Source organism: Malaclemys terrapin, chromosome 4 (genome assembly GCF_027887155.1).
Source record: "Malaclemys terrapin pileata isolate rMalTer1 chromosome 4, rMalTer1.hap1, whole genome shotgun sequence".
Lineage (NCBI taxonomy): Eukaryota > Metazoa > Chordata > Testudines > Emydidae > Malaclemys > Malaclemys terrapin.
In genome coordinates, this window is record NC_071508.1 from 31,216,064 (window position 1) to 31,238,245 (window position 22,182).

At 45.9% G+C, this 22,182-nt stretch overlaps 2 protein-coding genes across 2 annotated transcripts in view; one reads left to right on the forward strand and one right to left on the reverse strand.

Annotated features, from left to right (window-relative positions):
• The window catches only part of LZTR1 (leucine zipper like transcription regulator 1), a 286,327-nt gene extending 275,857 nt beyond the window's left edge, over nucleotides 1–10,470 (forward strand). Inside the window, exon 21 of the mRNA XM_054025512.1 lies at nucleotides 34–10,470. Within this exon, the coding sequence (XP_053881487.1) occupies nucleotides 34–150 (117 nt within the window). The 3' untranslated portion in view covers nucleotides 151–10,470. The remainder of the gene's footprint in view (nucleotides 1–33) is intronic.
• A 4,701-nt stretch (nucleotides 10,471–15,171) lies between these two features.
• LOC128835276 (sperm acrosome membrane-associated protein 3-like) lies at nucleotides 15,172–21,766 on the reverse strand. The gene is made up of 4 exons (XM_054024617.1): nucleotides 21,628–21,766; nucleotides 20,706–20,864; nucleotides 20,297–20,375; nucleotides 15,172–19,483 (listed from the first exon to the last, which is right to left on the reverse strand). Exons 1-4 carry the CDS (start codon nucleotides 21,764–21,766, stop codon nucleotides 19,408–19,410), a joined length of 453 nt encoding a protein of 150 aa, XP_053880592.1. The 3' UTR covers nucleotides 15,172–19,407.
• Between the last annotated feature and the right edge of the window lie 416 nt (nucleotides 21,767–22,182).

A 22,182-nucleotide genomic window follows, 5' to 3' on the forward strand; every position in this document is an offset into this window, starting at 1 on the left:
GTATTTTTCTGTTTGTTTTTGTTTTCCCTGAAGGTCTCCAAGTTGCCAAACCTGCGATCCCTCAGTCAGCCGCTCCTTCTTGACATCATAGAATCATTAGCCAATCACATATCAGACAAGCAATGTGCAGAGCTGGGTTCAGACATATAAAACACTTCCAGGCCTCTTTCATTTGTTCCTCAAAGGGCTGCACTTTACAGCTGAATCCCTCTATACTGAGCTGCTCAGAATGTCAACACAATAAAGCAGAAGATCTGTGAAGAGCATGAAAATCTGAACTATTGCACTCTTGTGGATTTGCGTGGCTTACATCTGTGTATTTGGGGCAGAAGCTGGTCTCAGCCATACCAAGGTAAAATTGAAATAACTGGGGGCAATGAGTTTATTCCAGATTTACCTTAGTGTAACTGAGTTCAGAATCTGGCCTATTGCTTTTCTTTTGTAAAATATAAACAGTAATGGATAAAAGGATCATTAATATTATGAAACACAACATTTAGTGAAACCTATTTAAAGGTCTTTATCATAACAAGATCCAGTGGCTGGAAGTTGAAGTCAGCAATAATTAAATTGGAAATAAAATGCACAATTTTAACAGTTAATTGATAATTGGCCCAGAATACAAAGGCTTTCTATAGATTCTCCATCACTTGGAATCTTTAAATCTACATTGGGGGTCTTTCTAAAAAGATAAGCTTTTATTCAACCACCTTATTGGGCTGGATACCAGAAGCGTGAAATTCTCGGGCCAGTGTTTTGCAGGAGGCCAGACTAAGATAATCATAATGGCCCCTTCTGACTTTTAAAATCTATTAACCCTATCCAGTCAAGCCTTTCTGAAATAATGTATTAGTAAATAGCTACGCTCTTCTGCCTGCGTGGCAGGAATCACTTTGTTTTAGCTTGAGGGAAATGAAGCAAAAGGAAGCACTTGAACAGGGTTGTCCAACCTGTGGCCTTTTAAGGTGACTATGTTAGGAAAGTCCCCATTTGATTCTGAATTGATCCTGTGACTTTTTTTTTTTTTTTTTGCTTGTGTTATACACGTGAGCACAGAGGGTCCTTCTAGCTTTATAATCTATGAAAAGCACCTCCCACTGCTGCTCATGCAACCTCAAAGCAGATTTATTGTGAGCATCCGCTATCCCACTCCTACTGTAGGCTGCCCTCTGTGGCCACCTGCTGCATCAAAGGGGAAGAGAGAGTAGCTCTGGCTTCTTCATTGCCTACACTGCTACTGGTCTTGGGGAGCCTAGGTGAACAGGGCAGGCACTCAGAAGGCTTTGCTTAGGTGAGCATCCATAAAGGACTGCTTATTTACCCCAGACAGCACCCAGGGCAGGCCAGGAAGGAAAGCTGAGACACAACAACAGGAATTCCATGATCTAACTTGCGTCAACTGACTAGGGTCCCCAAGAGACCATACAACAGCTTCAGCACTGCATACACCAGCCACTACCCCCTGCTTACACTCAACCTGCCCCTCTACACCCTGACATTACCTCTGTGCCAGGGGCACTGTGGGGAGGGAGTCATAGGAGATGAATATGCTGGCTCTGTGCCTGCTGGGGATTACTAGTAGCAAAGCAGATAATGTAGCAACTAAAACTAATCTCCCTTCCCTGGGATGTAGCAAATGGCCAGCGGGGGGAGTGGCTAAGCAGCTGCACCCAGCAGGGGCTCATGGATCATTTCTACTCCATTGGTCACTGTCTGAGCAGTTCAATGGGAGCAGAAGAGGCCAGAGACTCCGCCCCCAAGCATTGATTTGGTGCCCCTCAGCTTTTGGGGATAATATATTTGGCTCTCATGCTGGAGAGTGTGGACAGACCTGCAGTAGAAATACAGTGGCCAGGTAGCTGATGTTTATACACTAGACACCTCAGCATGGGGGGATGGACTAGGTGATCTCTTGAGGTCCTTTCCAGCCTAACAGTTCTATGATTCTTGGATCTCTTCTAATTAAGGGCAGTAAAGGTCTGTTTCCAGCAGATACCAGAGCTACACGCCTGTGCTGTACCATTAGCTTCACTATTTCATGTGTGTGTCTGAAAAGGTGGTTGTTTTTGTGATGTCCAGTTGCTGTTCACCAGCAGGGTGTTAGATGCTGTTGTCCCTTCAGTTAATTCAAGGGATGTGCTTTATTTTATTTTATACATTGTCCTCCCAGTTAAGGATTTGTGCTAGCTGCATGTGCAGGTGGATCTGACTGGAGAAGGCAGAGTGACACCTGACAGCAGGACATGCCCGTTGAACTGAATTCTAGTAGATGCACCCCTTCTCCAAATATATACACCCATTCCTCTGGTATATGCGCTGTATTTCATTTGGAAATTAAACTGACCAGTAAATAGTGTACCAGTAAATAGCACTTATGTGCCACTACCACTAACCCTATCGACTCCACTTTCTGAGAATTTCAGGGCAATTTAAAGCTGGAACCTGTGGTTCACACTCATGGCTGTCAGCATTGCATAGAGTCTATATTCTTAGAACTCAGAGGCACATGCAAACCCATGTTTTTTTACAACAAACCGTATGCCCTAGTTATCTCAAGTGCAAAGTAAAACTTACTTTATAGCAAAATGGAACCATATAGTCTGGAGCATCAGTCAGCAGAACTGTTCTGGATGGGAGTCTCACACTGACTACAGCTGCCTTTACATGGAAACAGTCAAATATCTCTCACATGGAGGAGCTTTTGATCTACAGTGTGCACAAGACTGCCCACATTCCGGCAGCACAGCAACAAAGGTGAAATTTTCAGGTTGGGTTTCATCCAGTCTCACTGAGATTTTAGACCTGCTAGGTGAGTTAGGCCTGGGAGCTCTTATTTGAACCTCCTGACGGGTAAAATGAAGCACCATTATTAATAAAGATTGGCAACACTCTATTTGAGTGCTAGGAACTTAAGAATTGCCATTCCAGATCAGACCAGCTGTGCATATCATCTAGTAGTATGTTGTCTCTGACTCAGAGGAAGATGCAAGAATTCTGTAGTGGATGCTGTGGGTTAAGCAGCCCTTATGAGTTGTTTCTCCCTAACTCCCACCAGTCAGAGATTGGTGAAGGGTTACCTCCTTTTTTTTCTCCTCTCACTATGGTTGTTCTAATTATCCATATAAATCCTCAACCCTTTTAAAAATCCCGTTGAGCTCTTGGTCTCAATAATATCTTGGCAGCAATTATGTGTTGTGTTCAAGGGTATTTCCTTTTATCAGTTTTCAGTTCCATAAATGTCTTCCTGTTCTTGTATTTGAAAAAGGATAAATAGGAATATAAATCTCTAACAGTCATCATTCTGTGTACCTTTGTAATGTACCCTCTGAGTCATCTCTTCTCTAAAGTAACTTGTCCTGATCTTTTCAAGATCTTTCCATCCCTCTAAGAATTTTTATCTTCTGTCGCAGAATCCCTGGGTTTTCTGCAGGTTGTATCTTTTTTAAGATAGGATGACCAGTACTGAAGACAGCATTCCAGATGAGGGCGTACCAATGATCTATAGAATGGCATTATAATATTTTCAGTACTGTTTTCTATCTCATTGCTGATCCATCCAGACATCTTGTTTGCTTTTTTGATCACTGCTGCCATTGAGCCATGACTGCCATTGAGTTGTTTGTGGTGATACCTGGGACATTTTTGGTTACATTAATTTAAATCCCGGGAGTAGTGAGTATGTGAGTAGTCTAAATAATTCCTTCCAATGTGCCTTACTTTGCATTTGTGAGCACGGAATTACCATTGTGCTGCCCATTTGTCTAGTGCTCGTTAAGTCCATGTCCAAATAATCTTCCCTAACCACTTAATGCCCTGGCCTTTTTAAGGAAAGGTTATTGAGAAAACTGTGATGTAGCTGTCTTACTATTACTGGAAGTCCTCAGATGTCCTTTGTCCCTTTCTTTTTTTTTTTAACTTTATTGTTTTTATGTAAAATATATGTATATAACGAAATAAAACATATATAAATACGTACACAGAGCGGAAATAGCATATAAATAACAAAGTAAAATGTTCATTATTTGCAAAACCTGAAAAAACATGCAAAAAACAGAACCCGTCAAGGTCATGCAGGGCATTAAAAGTGGCTCAAAAGATAAATAAATGAGAACATAGTTTGCAAGTATCAGTGATTAATACAGACTAAATTGTGATTGTATGAAAGAGTTTCATGTGTGACCAGGCATCCTTGTATTTTTTCCATGTGTTTCTGTTAGTCAGAGTCATTTTTCCATTAATGCAGTAGTGGAGAGCTCACTCAGACAGTCTGTGTATGAGGGAGGAATTGCAGAGTTCCATTTTCTCAAAATACTCTTTTGGACACTAGAATAGTTTGCAATCCATTTCTTAATTGTAAATGTAATTCCAACTCATCCAGACCCCTAAAATACACATGCTTGGAGAAGAGAAAATAGTGACACAAAGATTTTGAGAGGCACTGGATATAATATTCCAGAACACATCTGGAATTTTTGACAGATATAAAGGATGTGAAAAAGGTTGGCATGTGGCTGTTTGCATCTCCAACACTCATTGTCCATCGCCAATCTAGTCTTAAACAAGCACTCTGGAGTCCAGTAGTACCTGTTTAATATCTTGTTCTGGAAGAATCACAAGGATAAAGAACTAAAAGTGTCTTTCAGATTAAGCCACACATCCTCCCAGGTTTCTGTTGAGACAATAAGGCTAAGTTCTTTTTTCCATTTTCTTTTAAACTGAAATTGAGAGGGTGCTGAAAAGCATTAAGCCACCTATAAGTAATTCCTACAAAATGACTGTTGTTTCCATATTTCTCAACATGTTCTGCAAGGGAAGAGAAAGTTAAACAGACCAGTTGTCTCCTATCTGTGCCTGAATACTTGAGCATAGTTGCTGAAAGAAGGAACTGTGAGACAGCAGTAGCTGGTATTTGTTACACATTTAATTGAAGGAGGCCAGTCTAGCAGCTTGTGTTATATCTTTAATGTTTGTTAATCCTTTTTCTATCCAAATTGTCTTAAACCTGGAACTGGCCTTGATCCTGAGGCACAGGTTAGCCCATAGTGGTATTAGAGGAGAATTAGTAAGATGAGATGCTATAATCATCTTAACACATTGTAGTATACCCCACATAGATGCCAAGATTGGATTTTTCTTTAAGGGTGTGGGTAGCCTCTTGAGGTATAAAAAAGAAGAGAGGGAACCAAATGGCATAGCTAAGCTTTTTTCAATCTTAAACCAAGCCAGTATGTATACCGAGCCACTGGAGGGGAACCAACTTACAATAGGATGCATTTGAAATTCTAGGTAATATAGATACAAATCTGGCAATTCCATACCTCCAGTTGCCCAGGATTTTTTAAGGGTCATGTGTGACAAACGAGGCTGTTTTTTTTTATTATTATTATTATTATTATTCCATATAAATTCCATGATACGCCTATTTACTCAAGAAAGGAGCATGGAAGAGACTTTGAAAGACAATAGGCTAATGATATAAATTAATCTTGGGCAGATATTCATTTTCGCTACTTCTGCTCTCCCAAGTAAGAATAGAGGAAGGAGATGCCATCTGTACATCCTCAGAAACTTTTTAAAATAAATTGTCCATTTTTATAGAAACAATTTTGGGATGTTTAGGACAAATCTTAGAATCATAGAATATCAGGGTTGGAAGGGACCTCAGGAGGTCATCTAGTCCAACCCCCTGCTCAAAGCAGGACCAGTCCCCAACTAAATCTTCCCAGCCAGGGCTTTGTCAAGACGGACCTTAAAAACTCCTAAGGAAGGAGATTCCACCACCTCCCTAGGTAACCCATTCCAGTGTTTCACCACCCTCCTAGTGAAAAAGTTTTTCCTAATATCCAACCTAAACCTCCCCCACTGCAACTTGTTCTGTCATCTGCTACCACTGAGAACAGTCTAGATCTATCCTCTTGGGAACCCCCTTTCAGGTAGTTGAAAGCAGCTATCAAATCCCCCCTCATTCTTCTCTTCTGCAGACTAAACAATCCCAGTTCCCTCAGCTTCTCATAAGTCATGTGCTCCAGCTCCCTAATCATTTTTGTTGCTCTCCACTGGACTCTTTCCAACTTTTCCACATCCTTCTTGTAGTGTGGGGCCCAAAACTGGACATAGTACTCCAGATGAGGCCGCACCAATGCCGAATAGAGGGGAATGATCACGTCCCTCGATCTACTGGCAATGCTCCTATTTATACAGCCCAAAATGCCATTTGCCTTCTTGGCAACAAGGGCACACTGTTGACTCATATCCAGCTTCTCATCCACTGTAACCCCTAGGTCCTTTTCTGCAGAACTGCTGCCTAGCCACTCGGTCCCTAGTCTGTAGCAGTGCATGGGATTCTTCCATGCTAAATGCAGAACTCTGCACTTGTCCTTGTTGAACCTCAGCAGATTTCTTTTGTCCCAATCCTCTAATTTGTCTAGGTCCCTCTGTATCCTATCCCTACCCTCCAGCATATCTACCACTCCTCCCAGTTTAGTGTCATCTGCAAACTTGCTGAGGGTGCAATCCACTTAAGTAAGTGATTTCATTGCATATTTGAAAAGGAAAGTGCTGGAACTAAGAAGGATCTGGTCTTTTGGACGCATCCATTGCTTATGATTTATAGAAGTTAATCTGAAAACCAGAGATCTTTTCCAAAAAAGGTCAAGTATACTCAATTATGATGGAATTGATGACAATGGATTCTTCAATAGTACAAAAATGTCATCAGCATATAAATTCTTCTGTGTTTATGGTCACGCCTTCAGTGGTTGAGAGCTGGCAGTACATTGGCAGTGGTTCAAGAAATAGATTAAAAAGGAGGGTGAGAGGGGACAGCCCTGTCATGTCCCTGTTTCTAGCTGAAATGCAGGAGCGAAATTCCTTTTGTTGATAGTGAAGCAAGGGGAAAGTTGCATTATATACTAATCCAATTCAGGAATATTGATCCAAATCCAATGTTTTTTAGGACAGTCATCATTTAAGGCAATTCCACCCTATCAAAGGCCTTCTTTGCATCTAGAGATAAGGCTATGGAGGAAATATTTGATATCTGAGCTTGCTGGATCAAATGAGCAATTTTTCTTGTATTATCAGCAGCCAATTTTCTTTTAATGAAACCAACATGATCTTGTATGTATAACTGATGGGATGATGGCACTCAGTTGTGTCACTAAAATTTTTCCAATTATTTTGCAATCTGTGCTCAACAGATATGAGCTTAAAGTCACCATAGTTGCAACCATCTTCGTTCTTCTTTAATATTAAAATAATTAAAACAGTTCTCATGTTACGAGCCATGGTTTTGGGAATGTTTAATTGAAGACCCTTGAAAGAATAGAAGATAACTGATTACAAAATATTTTGTAGAAATATTTTGGAAAGCTATCCATCACAGGGGCATTACCAGAATTCATATTTTTATAGTCTGTTAGAACTCTTGTGTTGACAAATGTTTGTCCAAAAAACACTTGTTCTGAAGTTAGGATATTAAAAGGCAGGACTTCAACGAAATTATTAAATTTGTTAGGGTCAGGTTGGTTGTCTGATTTATATGAAGCTTAATAGAATTGCTTAAATTGATTATTTGTATCTACATCTATTGTTTCAAGAAAGAAGGAGGAAATGTTGTTGCTGGCTAGTTCCATCATTAGTCTTCTGCCAAGTAGTTTACCTGCTTTATCTCCCCATTCAGAATATCTGTGTTTGACCCTGGTGACTGTAAATTCGATTTGGCTGGATAAGCATTCATTATAGCTATATTTGGAGTTGATTAGAGAATGTAGAAGGTTTTCATTATTTGGGTCAGTCTTGTGCATTCTGTCCAAATCATCTATTTCCTTGGCTAAAGAGTTGAATAATTTGTCTTCTATCTTTTGGGAGGCACACTTTATGCATTCACTCCTTACAGTAACGTTCATAGCTGAGATTACAGTGTATTTATTTCCTCATATGAAGTTAGAGATGACTGAATCAACTGTGCAACAAAGTTTTCAGCTATTAGCAGCACAGTGTCCAGCTTCCACTGAGACTTTAATAAAGTAGAACTACCATCTGTGGGAAGTATAATTGGAGCATGATCCAAAATGAGTATGTTATCAATAGTTGCTTCTAGGCATGCTAGAGTCAGTTCTGAAGACCCAAGAAAAAAGGTAACTCCAGAGGAAGATAAATGTAATGTATTGAAATATGTATAATCATGCTCCTTGGGGTGTCTGAGTGTCCACATATCTTTTAAATCAAATTCATTCATTAATGATGAGGGTCGGCCTATTGCATTTTGAAAGCTGTCTCTCCTGAAATTGGATTTGTCCAGATGTCTGTCTAGTGTAGTATTCCAATCACCTCTCAGTTTTACAAGAATGTCTTTTTTTATTAGAAAATATATTTGCAATGTCTTTGAAGGATTCAGAATTATCTCCACTTGGATTTTAAATGCTTCCTAGAATTAACCTTTTTAAGTTGAAACAGCCTTCAGGAAGGATATATGTCTTCCTTCAGGATCAGACCAAGATTACGTAAAGTGGAAAGTTATACTTTTATGAATTAAGAAGGAAGTGCCTCTAAAAGAATTCAGTGATGGATGATACTCTACACTTAACCACATCATATTCATTTTATCAGCTTCTTTTTCTGCTAAGTGAGTTTCCTGCACTAAAACTAAGTGGCATATTTTTGATCTCAAGATTTTAATTCTTTTAAGGTTCATTAAGGCCTCTCAAATTCCAGAAACACTTTCAAGAAAATTAATGGCAAAGTTTTAAAAGATACATTAAGATATATAACTTGTTCTAAAGGTATATATTCCCAGTTAATATTGTAAAACCACATCTCTAAAATATGGTCCATATTTATACATATTAGATATGGGTTAGTTTTGAATAAATTTATGCCTTCAACCTCTGAGGGTGTCAGGTATACAAAAAGATCTATAATTAAATATATGTCTCCCAAGGAATATTTGTAACAGAAAAAAAAAAACCCATAAAGCAAGGTAGTATGGACATATTCAGATCCCTGATGGCTTTCATTTCATTCATTCCCCTCCCCATATTATCTAATAATATTCTAAACATCTGTAAATGCAAATATATTTTAAATGAAATATTACCCTGTAAATACCATTGGGTATTCTTAGAACATGTATAATAAATTCCTATGTACAGAGGTTTTTATACATGCATCTATACACATATATATGCATATATAAGGCCCTACTTGAATTGCTGGATGATTGTCAAAAAAATTTGACTGAGTTGCGGACAAGCCATGGAAAATTGTGTAAAAGTAATAATATTTACAGTAATAAAATCCATTATTACGTTTCTGCAATTTTCCCATGTCTGCCACCTGGGCTCAGAGCAGGGGCTCCCATTGTCAGCTGCCTGGGGTTGACAGTGGGGGCTTCCACTCTCAGCCTGGGGTGGCCAGGGCTTCCATTGTCAAAATTGTGGGAGAAGCCTAATGTTGTGGAATCCGCAATTTCCTCAGTATCACAAGTTAAGTAGGGCCTTATGTATCTACATGTATGCAAAGTCATCACATATAAATTTACAATTGATTTGGTCAATGAAATGCAAATTAGTATAAAATCTGAATATGAAAAATACAATAATATTGGGGAGGGAGAAAAAATGTCATATTCATAGTATGGCAAATATCCTACACAAATTGAATAATTAGTGTTATTTATGGTCTAGGCTGTAATCTACGGGACAGAAATTGATTGCCCCAAAGGATCTGTGGTTACCATAATACGATTCATCAGCAGTAGAACTAGTGAAGACACTTTTAAAGAAGCCTTATTGAGGGCACAAGAACAAACCATCCTGATGTCAGAAAGAATAGCAAATATGGCAGGCGATCATCTTAGTTTAACAGAGAAATCTTCGGTGAGCTTAAACACAAAAAGGAAGCTTACAAGATGTGGAAACTTAGACAGATGACTAGAGAGGACTATAAAAATATTGCTCGAGCATGCAGGGGTGTGATCAGGAAAGCCAAAGTACAATTGGAGTTGCGTCTAGCAAGGGATGTGAAGGGTAACAAGAAAGGTTTTGAAGGAACAAAAATGGATACCGTGTAGAGTCAAGCACGTGGGTTTATTACGCACAGTGCTGGCGGAGTGTCACTTTGCTTACACTGCTAAACAATTTATTACAATAGATTATATAGGATATTCATGGGCAGAGGGAAGCAGTGGGGTGGGAGGTCCCGAGCCCCTGGATAGGTTCTAGCAGCAAGACAAGGTTAGCACAATAAACCAATAGTCTAAAAGATTACATAATAACGCCGCCCGTGGTTCAGGTTAACATACAACATACTGCTAATACACAGGTGTTTTCCCTCAAACAATGTATAAAGTGTATAATTATAAAATGTATAAGTTGAATTCTGATTTGGGGTCCATAGGAATCAGGTAGCTCTTCCGGTTGTCCAACAGGTACATGCCTGGGGATTAAAGCAAAAAGACATTGAAAAGTACATGGCAATAGAAATTTTTTTTTAGGGTTCACCCTTGTGCTTCTAAAAACTAGCATTGGCATCTGGGGTGGGGTGGATACTTCTGTGAAAGGGAGGATGTCGTATCTCATACTGACATGTTGGGCCTCTCCATGAACTCTAGGTTGGTATGTGGGGAGGGTGCTTGCTATCTCCTTCCTGCACCAAGGAGTGGACATTGAGGCCCCTTCCAATGCTTGGTATGTCTGTAATTTCTGATAAGGACACCAATTACTGCTCCCCATCTGGAGCTCTGCTGACTCTGCTTATCTAGTAAGAAGTAAGGTTGTCTCTTGTTTATTCAGCTTTTCTTAGCTAATATTGTTCATTGTTAACTAGGCCCCCCGGGCCTCAGACCAAGCTGTGGAATTCAGGCCTATGTGAAAGGTTCTTAACAGAGCCTGTGGTCAGGATTTTACATATACAGCAAATGGATTTTGGCCCTTCAGGTTTCTACAGGTATGTTAGCAACAAGGAGAAGGTCAGGGAAAGTGTAGGACCCTACCTGAATGAGGGAGGCAACCTAATGACAGATGATGTGGAAAAAGCTGAAGTACTCAATGCTTTTTTCGTCTCAGTCTTCACAGACAAGGTCAGCTCCCAGACTGCTGCACTGGGCAACACAGTATGGGGAAGAGGTGATCAGCCCCCAGTGATGAAAGAACAGGTTAAGCACTATTTAGAAAATCTGGACATGCACAAGTCCATGGGGCTGGATGCAATAATGCATCCAAGGGTGCTGAGGGAGTTGGCTGATGCAGAGCCATTGGCCATTATCTTTGAAAACTTGTGGCGATCGGGGGAAGTCCTGGAAGATTGGAAAAAGGCAAATATAGTGCCCATTTTTAAAAAGGGGAAGAAGGAGAATCCGGGCAACTACAGCCTCACCTCAGTCCCTGGAAAAATTATGGAGCAGGTCCTCAAGGAATCCATTTTGAAGTACTTGGAGGAGAGGAAGGTGATCAGGAACAGTCAACATGGATTCACCAAGGGCAAGTCATGCCTGACCAACCTGATTGCCTTCTATGCAGGGCTGGCTCCAGGGTTTTGGCCGCCCCAAGCAGCCAAAAAAAAGCCGCGATCACGATCTGCAGCGGCAATTCGGAGGAATGTCCTTCGCTCCGAGCGGGAATGAGGGACTGTCCACCAAATAGCTGGACCTGCCGCCCCTCTCCGGAGTGGCCGCCCCAAGCACCTGCTTGCTAAGCTGGTGCCTGGAGCCGGCCCTGCTCCTATGATGAGATAACTGGCTCTGTGGATATGGGGGAAGTGGTGGACATGATATATCTTGACTTTAGCAAAGCTTTTGATACAGTCTTCCACAGTATTCTTGCCAGCCAGTTAAAGTAGTATGGATTGGATGAATGAACTATAAGGTAGATAGAAAGTTGGCTAGATCATCAGACTTAATGGGTAGTGATCAACGGCTCGATGTGTAGTTGGCAGCCAGTATCAAGCAGAGTGCCCCAGGAGTTGGTTCTGGGGCCAATTTTGTTCAATATCTTCATTAATGATCTGGATGATGGGATGGATTGCACCTTCAGTAAGTTTGCAGATGAAACTAAGCTGGGGGGAGAGGTAGATACACTGGAGGTTAGGGATAGGGTCCAGAGTGATCTAGACACATTGGAGGATTGGGCCAAAAGAAATCTGATGAGGTTCAACAAGGAAAAGTGCAAAGTCCTGCACTTAAGGACGGAAAAATCCCATGCACTGCTACAGGCTGGGGACCGACTAGTTAAGTGGCAGTTCTGCAGAATTAAGGCCCCTCTGATACTATAAAAGGGCTCACTCCAGTCAGGCTGAGAGGAGCCAGAGGAGAGGAAGTGCGGCTGAAGGGCTGGGTAATAAAGACACCCTCAAACCACTGGAAAGGGAGCCCTAAGGTAAGGGTGAAGAAAGTGTTAAGAGAGAGAAGCGGGAGAGCTGTGGGCAAGTGACCAGGGGAAATGTAGCGACTCTGGCAGTGAAAGGTTGGCTGCCAACAGCTGCTGCCATTAGGGTTCCTGAGCCGGAACCCGGAGTAGAGGGTGGGCCCAGGTTCCCCCCAACCCGCCACTACAGAAACACCTCCTGGGAGGGGAAGATAGGCCCCTGTCAGGACAGGAGGCTCAACTGTTCATGAATAAGCCTGTAGGGACAACAGAGACTGTGGAAGTTCTCTCATTAATCCCCTTGCTGGCTTATGATGGAAAGGGCTCAGTAGACTGTACCTGGCCCTAGAGAGAGAGAGGCTACGTGGAGGGTCGCAGTGAGCCTCTGAGGCTAGCATAAACCACCTGGAAGTGCGGGATTCATGGGGACAAGGTCGGAGCTCTGCCACAATATGAGTCAACAGTGTGCCACCAGACTCCTTGTTTTTACAGTGTGCCCTTGTTGCCAAGAAGGCTAACGGCATTTTGGGCTGTATAAGTAGGGGCATTGCCAGCAGATCGAGGGAAGTGATTATTCCCCTCTATTTGGCATTGGTGAGGCCACATCTGAAGTATTGTGTCCAGTTTTAGGCCCCCCACTATAGAAAAGATGTGGACAAATTGGAGAGAGTCCAGTGGAGGACAACAAAAATGATTAGGGGGCTGGGGCACATGACTTATGAGGAGAGGCTGAGGGAACTGGGCTTATTGAGTCTGCAGAAGAGAAGAGTGAGGGGGGGGATTTGATAGCAGCCTTCAACTATCTGAAGGTGGGGTTCCAAAGAGGATGGAGCTAGGCTGTTCTCAGTGGTGGCAGATGACAGAACAAGAAGCAATGGTCTCAAGTTACAGTGGGGGAGGTTGGATATTAGGAAAAATATTTCACTAGGGGGATGGTGAAGCACTGGAATGGGTTACCTAGGGAGGTGGTGGACTCTCCATCCTTAGAGGTTTTTAAGGCCCAGCTTGACAAAGGCCTGGCTGGGATGATTTAGTTGAGGTTGGTCCTGCTTTGAGCAGGGGGTTGGACTAGATGACCTCCTGAGGTCTCTTCCAACCCTAATCTTCTATGATTCTATGAAATGAGCCAGGGGATACATGTCTCAGCAAGGATAGACTGAGAACTCTATGGCCTTTCCAAGTGCTGTGAAGTTTGTGTTCGGAACAAAGGAAGTACCAGACACATGGCAAAAGGACTATAAAAGGCAGCTGCATCACGTCCATTTTGTCTTCAGTCCTGCTTCTTACCTCTGGAGTAACTTTTCTACAAACTGAAGCTCTGAACAAAGGACTGAATGACTCATCTGAGCTGTGGATGTATTCTAGAGGGACTTTCAAGACAGCAAATTCACCAATACTGCTAAGAACCTGACATATGGACTTTGAAGTCTTTGTATGTATGTGACTGCTTTACCATTTAACCACTCCCTTTTGCAGGTTGCCCTGACCTTGGCATTTCCAGTGAAGGCTACCCTAGGCACACTGGGTCACAAGATGTACCAACAAACTTGGGAAAATGTGGCCACAACTAACAGATTCTGCTTCCTACATTGCTAAGTGGGCATGGAGATAAAACTCAATCAGAAACTGCAGCTGCTATATAATACCTGTCCTGCTTATCTGATTAATGTTGCGCTGTCAGCAGCTACTGCTACAGAATCATAGAATATTAGTGTTGGAAGAGACCTCAGGAGACCATCTAGTCCAATCCCCTGTTCAAAGCAGGATCAACACCACCAAGAAGAAATGAAAGACATGAAATCTTGCATCACTGGATTCGGGGCCATTTTCAAGCATGCAAACAAGTTGAAGGCTTTGTTTTACACAGTGCAAGAAAAGTGCAGAGACAACTGCTGCTTACCTACCCCCCTTGTGCCACATCGGTGTATGAGCTTGTACTTCGCTGCCTGTCATGTAAATAATGTGTAGCCTGTGCTAATGCATCTCCTTGATAAGGGGTTCTCCACCTTTTTCTTTCTGAAGATCCCCTAAACATGCTATAAAAACTGCAGGGTCTCGGCAGAGGGGACTCGGGGCTCTGGGCCAGGAGGGGGCCTTAGGCATAGGCATAGTTTAACTTCTATATTTGGGAGGCAGAGGCTGGTGGGGCTCAGGCCATCTCCGCATGGCAGGGTCCAGGGAGGGTGCGCAACCTCCACCCCCTAACTCACCTGTCTGGGTCATGGTGGAGCAATGAAAAATTATAACTCTAGGGGCCGGGCTCAGCTCAAAAAGTTTGAAAATTGCTCAGGATGCATGCGGGAAGAGCTAGGGGCTGTGTGCAGTGAGACGTGTAGCTCAGGATGCAGGGAAAGGGGTAGATAGGGGCTATATGCGGGCAAAGGGTAGCTCAGGGTGCAGGCAGGGGGTAACTCAATGTGCAGGGAGTGATTAGCTAGGGGCTGTGTGTGGGCAAGGGGATAGTTCAGGGTGCAGGGGGTAGCTACAGGCTGTGTGCGGGCAGGGGGGTAGCTCCTGGTGCAGGGAGGGGGTAGCTATGGGCTGTGTGCGGGCAGAGGGTAGCTCAGGGTGCAGCAACGGGTAGCTAGGGGCTGTGTGCGGGCAGGGGGTAGCTCAGGGTGCAGGGAGGGGATAGCTAGGGGCTGTGTGCAGGCAGGGGGTAGCTACAGGTTGTATGTGAGTAGAGGGGTAGTTCAGGGTGCAGGGAGGGGGTAGCTAGGGGCGGGGTAGCTTAGGGTGCGGGGAGGGGTAGCTAGGGGCTGTGTGCGGGCAGGGGGTAGCTACGGGCTGTGTGCGGGCAGGGGTTTAGCTCAGGGTGCAGCGAGGGGTAGCTAGGGGCTGTATGCAGGCAAGGGGTAGCTCAGGGTGCAGGGAGTGCATAGCTAGGGGCTGTGTGCAGGCAGGGGGTAGCTCAGGGTGCAGGGAGGGGATAGCCATGGGCTGTGTGTAGGCAGGAGGTATCTACAGGCTGTATGTGGGCAGAGGGGTAGCTCAGGGTGCAGGGAGCAGGAGCTAGGGGCTGTGTGCGGGTACGGGGTAGCTCAGGGTGCAGTGAGAGGTAGCTAGGGGCTGTGCGTGGGCAGGGGGTAGCTCAGGGTGCAGGGAGGGGATAGCTACGGACTGTGTGTGGGCAGAGGGGTAGCTCAGGCTGTGGGGAAGGGGAGCTAGGGGCTGGCTGCGGGCAGAGGGGTAGCTCAGGGCACAGGGAGAGGGGTAGCTTGGGAGGGACCCCCCCCCCCGTGATCACTGCTCCCCAAGAGCTCTGCAACCCCTGAGCCGGGTCCTCCTGCCTGGGCAGCTCTTACTGGCTGCATGACCAGTCAAAGGGGGCTGGGAGCTGAGGAGCAGGTGCAATCCCAGACAGCAGCAGAAGATGGGAGTGCTGCTCCTGCCTGCTACATGGCACCAGCCAGAGCAGCAGCTACCCTACAGTGCCCAGCTTTGACTTCCCACCTCCACAGGTGCTGAAACTAGGTGTTGAAGTGGATTCCATTATATACATTGTTTACAATTTGGTTCAATGGCTTTCAGCACCCCCACTATAGAAATTGTTCCAGCCCCCCTGCCCTCCTCCGACCTAGTCAGGGGGTAGGGCCTCAAGGGCTGGGGGAGAGGAGGAGGTAGAAGGGTGTGGAGCTGACCCCAGGACTGCTCAGCTCTGGGTAAGGCACTGCAGTTTGGAGGCTCAACACCTCCACTACTCCACCCATGGGCTCAGAGCTTCTGTCCTACTGAGAGTCCCAGCTTTAGCCCCGCATGGGCTCAAGTTTCAGTCCCTCAGCTTCCAGCTTCAGCCCTGCAGGGGGCATGGGGGGCACCACAGACCCCCCCAGTTGAGAACCACTGTCTTAGATCATGCTGAGTTGGTTCTAAAGCAGAAACTCTGAAGAGACTGGCAAATAACTGAAATGACCGCCAGATTCTGCTCACCAAGGTCATTTCATTATGGAAAACTTAGAATCACTCTGTAACACACTGAAAATACTGGAGTTTTCTCCAACTACTGCCAACATGTTTGCCACTACAGATATTTACTGGATCCTGACAACCAAAAGCTCAACTGAATTTAGCACAAAAGCTGCAGGAGGAACATACAGTGAGAACTCAGCTGGCAGGAAAGCAGGCAAGTAGACAGGCAAACATTTCAATGGAATCATCACATTCTGGTGGAATGTTCTGATTCCACTGAATCAGCATTTTCTGACAAAACTGTTTAGTCAGATAATTTCAGACCAGCTCCAGTCATGACAGAAGCACAGCATATTGAAACAGTTACAATTGTATAGGTTGTAATTTCTTAATTGTGTGTGTGTGATGTCATCTTTCAGGGTATCACCATTTAAAACTCCATCAAGTTGATCATTTGGCAGAGCTGAGAATACTGCTGGTGTTACATGGAAAGGTGTTAAGGGCTGTCATCACCTTTGGTTCGTGAGAAATTTCAGTAAAATTTGCTTTCAATCAGAATTGGAACAAAAGCAAATTGCAGAATACCTAACTTTCTTGTGAAACCCCAAAGTTTCAGCCAGCTCTAGTTGTGAACATGACCCTGGCAGGAAGCAAGAGGCAGAGCTTTCTTTTGGATGCAGTACTTGTTGGAGAGACAAGCCATGTCTACACTAAAGAGTTTACAGCAGCACAGCTGTACCAGGAGAGATCTGTCCTGTCAACATAATTAAACCACCTCCTTCAAACAGCAGTAGCTAGGGTGGCGAAAGGAGCACTCCCGCCACCATAGCACTGCCCATACCAGTGTTTCTGTCGGTGTAACACGTTGCTCAGGGGTGTGTTTTTTTCACACCCCTGAGCTACATAAGTTATACTGACAAAAGTGCTAGTGTAGACATGGTGTTTGATTTCTGAATCCTTAAACTGTTCCTTAAACTGCCTGCTGTTGTTTGTTTCTGCTCTGTTCATGGAGACAGGCCTGTGTGGCCAGTCTTTGTAAATGAACGGGATTGCACCAAGGAAATTATGACTCAAATAATCAGCTTCTTCACTCTCTAGACAGTCTTTTCAATACCCTCAGCCAAGGCCATGGGGCACATTGAAGACAGGGACTGAGACTTTGAACTTGTTTAAATTCTATAGCAGGGGTTCTCAAACTTGGGATCGGGATCCCTCAGGTGGTCGTGAGGTTATTACATGGGGCGTCGCGAGCTGTCAGCCTCCACCCCAAACCCTGCTTTGCCGCCAGCATTTATAATGGTGTTAAATATATAAACAAGTGTTTTTAATTTATAAGGGGGGGTTGCACTCAGAGGCTTGCTCAATAGTTTGAGAACCTATAGTTGTTCTATAGGGAGCTAGTGTAGGGAGTGCAGGACAGGGTTTAATGTGTTCATGGTAGCCTGTTTCTGAGGCGACACACTGAAGCATTTTGTACTAGTTGGAGTTTCCTAGGTGCTGAAGGCTTCAGGCCCAGTATATTGCCTGGTTGCTGCTTTGTAACATGCAGGAAAATAACCTGCTAGCAAAGAGATGTGGAGTTTTCCCATTCACCAGTGCTTAGTGCGGGAATCAGGACTCCTGGGTTCTGTGCTGTCTGAATTATTTATACCAAAGCAGGAGGGGATTGCACTATTTGGCAGTGCTGCAGCTTCGCTGCTTATTTTTATTTAATCAAACCCCAGCCACAGGGCTGTGTGCAGTAATGTATCCAAGAGTGGTTTGTTCTGGCATTTTAACCACCTATCCAGGTTGTGCAGCACACTCTGAAGATGGGGAGCACTGTACATGTTCAGGATTGTCCCTTCAGCCTGTTCCCAGCTGGAGCCAGAGGAGTGTATAGGTCCCTACTCCCATGCTGGTCACACAGGCAGTGGGGCTAGGATCCTGGGCACAGGGAAATCTGACCAGCATATGGGAGCCGCCAAACTGTGCCAGTTCTCACACCCCCACACAGCAAATGTGAAAAATCGGGACGGGGGTGGGGGGTAATAGGAGCCTATATAAGAAAAAGACCCAAAAATTGGGACTGTCTCTATAAAATCGGGACAAACCTAGGCTCCTCTGGCCTGCCCTCTGATCACCTCAAGTACCACTAGGCTTCTTCTCCCACGCCCAGTTTCACCTCTGTCTGTTCTTCTATTGCCGTATGCATCTGTCTGTCTATCCCCATAAACACTTGGCTATATATTTATCTATCCCCATACACACCTTTCTCTCTCTCTCTCTCCATAGAGTCCGACAGATGAATTGACCTCAGTTTAGTGACTGACACTGGAATGTGTGTGGTCTTAGCTGGGGAATTTGAAAACATTTCCCACATAAGCCACTGGGGATTTATGCAAACACAATGAAGCAGACACATGGGCACAGTGGAGGATCAGGAAAGGCAAAGGGGCTCTTCACCATGCTAAACCAAGAAGTGTATTGTATTTTACAGTTCCTTGTGTGCAAAGGGGGATGAGCCTGCCCTCCCTGAGATGGCCAGGATGACTCCATCTTCCCCCAGGGTCTCATTGTGGATAGTAGCTGCTTCAGAGTTATTGTGACAAGGGAGCCAGAATAGATAGAAATAGGCTCCAAGGAGATGGATGAACAGAAATGGGAAGAGAATCAAGGATCCCTGACTTCCAGCCCTTCCCACAGTCAGGAATAGAACCCAGGCATCCTGACTCCCAGCCCCTCCCAGAGTTGGGAATGGAATCCAGGAACCCTGACACTCAGCTCTTTCCCCACCCACACTCTTGTCACTAGAATCCCCACTCCCATCCCAGAGCGAGGGATAGAACCCAGGAGTCCTGACTCTCTCAGGCGCCCCTCCCCCCCCATCCTATTGTCTTCTCTAAATAAAATGTGTGACCCTTTTGTCATTAGACCGTCAGACAGCTTTATTCAGGAAAATCTGCTCCCAGTGCCTTAAGGTGCAATCTCACTAGGGGGACAACACTCCCCCACAGTTAATGACCCACTTTGGAGCTAGTTAAGAAGGAGAAGTAGGTGCTCACGGAGGATTTCAATGAGGTGCTAAATCTGCAGGAGACTGATGTGACTGCAGTATGCCCCATCTAGCAGGTCCAGGGCATCCCAAGGCACTCCTTCATCTACTTCCCACATTGCATCCTTCCACCCACTGTGAGAGCTCATGGCCCTCACAGTGTTTCCTCCAGGCCAGCCTGAGAAGGGTAAACAGAGAGAGCAAGGTCAGCGAGATCAACTGGCATTGAGAGCAGTGCTGCTGCATGGGGATGGGTCACCCAGTGCTGAGATGCAGCCGCCTCCAGGCGGGGCAGCTGGGTAACAGCTACAGAGACACTATGCAGGGCTCACTCACCAAGCACTGATATGCAGCTGCCTTTCGGGTGGGGCAGCCAGGTTACAACCACACAGTGAAAATGTAGGGGGATAGCTCACATGGTGCTGAGCAGTAGTTGCCTCCGGGGTGGAGAATTTGGGTAACAGCAGCACTGCACAAGGATTACTTGTCCAGCGCTGAGATGCAGCTGCCTATGGGCAGGGCAGCATGGTAACAGCCTTGTTGCTCTCAGGGCCCGCTCCAGACACCAGCTTAACAAGCAGGTGCTTGGGGCGGCCAAGGGAGAGGGGCATCACCTGCAGCAAGGAGCGAAGGACCTGCCGCTGCCAATCGTGGCTTTTTTTTTTTTTTTTTTTTTTGCTTGGGGCGGCAGAAATGCTGGAGCCGGCCCTGGTTGCTTTGTCTTTTGTTGGGTTGTATAAAGAGTATTGAGCTACATTGTATGTTTTCTTTACACTGCATTGTTTTGTGGGATTGTCTGGTGTACTGCATTGTGTAGCACCTTGTTGCACTAAATACTACCGTATAGCATTGTGTTTCATTGCATTTATTATGTTGCAATATGGGTTGTATTGTACAATTGCCAAGTTGTAGCAGTACATTGTGTTGCATATTTTGCCATGCACTGCTACAGTGGCACTCCACCCACACCCTTCCACCAGCTCCCCCTTACCAGGCCCCCATGCCCCTTGGCTGTTGCACAATCTGCATGGCACACACGATGTCATCGTTGATGTTACTGGTCAGCAAATCTGGGGGGGGGGCGAGGGAGGAGAAGAGAGTAAGGATAGGGCATATCCCTTGGTAGCGCAACACTGTAGCCAGGAAGCCCTGGTCCTCCTAGCAGGAGATGCCATCATTCAGCCAACCAACCCAGACCCCATTGTGCTGCCCTCTGCTGTCCACTGAAGGCAAGGGTGGCCTTCCATTCCAAAACGTCTCGGGCCTGATGCTGGTTCCCCGTGACTACCAGGAGGGATCGCCCCCTACAGGGAGGACCCCACCCTGCTCCCTGCCACACAGGTCTCTAGCACTGTGCCATGGCCCAGGGGTCAGCACTGGGGCCGGAGAGGGTTACTCACCACTGCAGTGCATGTGACAAAGGTTCTGGGTGGAGCTCCTGTAGTCATCACACCACTGGCGGCTGTTGATCTGGAAGATGCCGTTGTCAGTGCTGCCATCAGCTTCATGGTCCACCATGTCCGTGTTGAACCGGCTTTCGTGGAATGCCATGCACAGCCCTGGTGCAGGATTTAGTAACGCACAGAGCCCCGCGGGGAGGGTGGGGGTAGGGATCCACACAGAGCCCCGCAGGGAGGTGGGGCAGGAGGAGGGATATACACAGAGCCCCACGGGGAGGGATATGCACAGAGCACAATAGGGAGGGCGGGAGGAGGGATATACACAGAGCCCCACACAGCTCCATGGGGGGTGGGGGTGGGGAAGGAATCTGCACAGAGCCTCACGGAGGGGTGGGGCTAGGGATACTCACGGAGCCCCACGGGGAGGTCGGGAGAAGGGATACATACAGAGCCCCATGCAGGGGTGGGGCTGGAGGAGGGATACGCACAGAACCCCATGGGTAGGATGGGGGAGGGATACGCACTGATCCCCATGGGGAGTGCTACACGCAGAGCCCCATGGGTGATGGGGTGGGGGGAGTAGGGTGACCAGATATCCCGATTTTATAGGGACAGTCCGAATATTTGGGGCTTTGTCTTATGTAGGCGTCTATTACCTCCCACCCCATCCTGATTTTTCACACTTGCTGTCTGGTCACCCTAGGGGGTGGGATATGCACAGATCCCCATGCTGAGGGATATGCACAGAGCCCCATGGGTGTGTGGCTGGGGGATGAATACACACAGAGTCCCACGGGGAGAGCGGGGGGAGAGAGATGCACAGAACCTCATGGGTGGGGCTGGGAGGATACACACAGAGCCCCAAAGGGAGGCAGAAGGGAATATATGTACAGACCCATGAGGAGGCCAGGGGATCACTCACAATCAGCCAGGCTGTAGCCTCGGAACCCATCCATCCCTGCCTGGTGCAGCACTTGGGCCAGCTCGCAGCGCCGGAAGATCTTCCCCATGTTCCCCACAAGGACACAGGCCAAGATGGACAGCAGCATGAGAGCTGCCATTCCTGCAGTGTGGCCGGAACTGGAGGCTGCACTCTAGGGGATGTCTGACCACAGCTGGGGCCCTAGGCCTGGCACAAGCTGCTTACACAAGGTGCACTGTGAAGGAGGCAGCGAGCAGTTGGGTTAGTGCCTGTCGTGGGACCTTACTCTCAGCAAGGCAACCACAGTATTAAGAGCATGGAGTCTGTCTCCCCGCTCTGCTGGGCAGCCCTCAGACTAGGGGCCATGGCTAGGCCGGCCAAGAGGGCTCAGGAGACTGGCACAGCACGGAAGCTGATGGCCCCGGGATCATGGAGTGTTGTCAGGGCTGCAGGGGTGCTGATGGCTGTCCTGCCCCCTTTGTGGGCTTAGTTGGAATAGGAACTGTGGGATTTGGCCCCTGCCTGGATTCTTGGATCCCGTTCCAGATAGCTGCT

What these genes read in the sequence shown, in the direction of transcription:
- LOC128835276 (XM_054024617.1), bottom strand. Translation starts at nt 21,766, where the DNA reads ATGGCAGCTCTCATGCTGCTGTCCATCTTGGCCTGTGTCCTTGTGGGG. An exon ending in TTGTCACATGCACTGCAGTG is followed by an intron (nt 20,376 to 20,705) that starts GTGAGTAACCCT and finishes CCCCCCCCCCAG; the next exon opens with ATTTGCTGACCAGTAACATC. An exon ending in CCAAGGGGCATGGGGGCCTG is followed by an intron (nt 19,484 to 20,296) that starts GTAAGGGGGAGC and finishes TACCCTTCTCAG; the next exon opens with GCTGGCCTGGAGGAAACACT.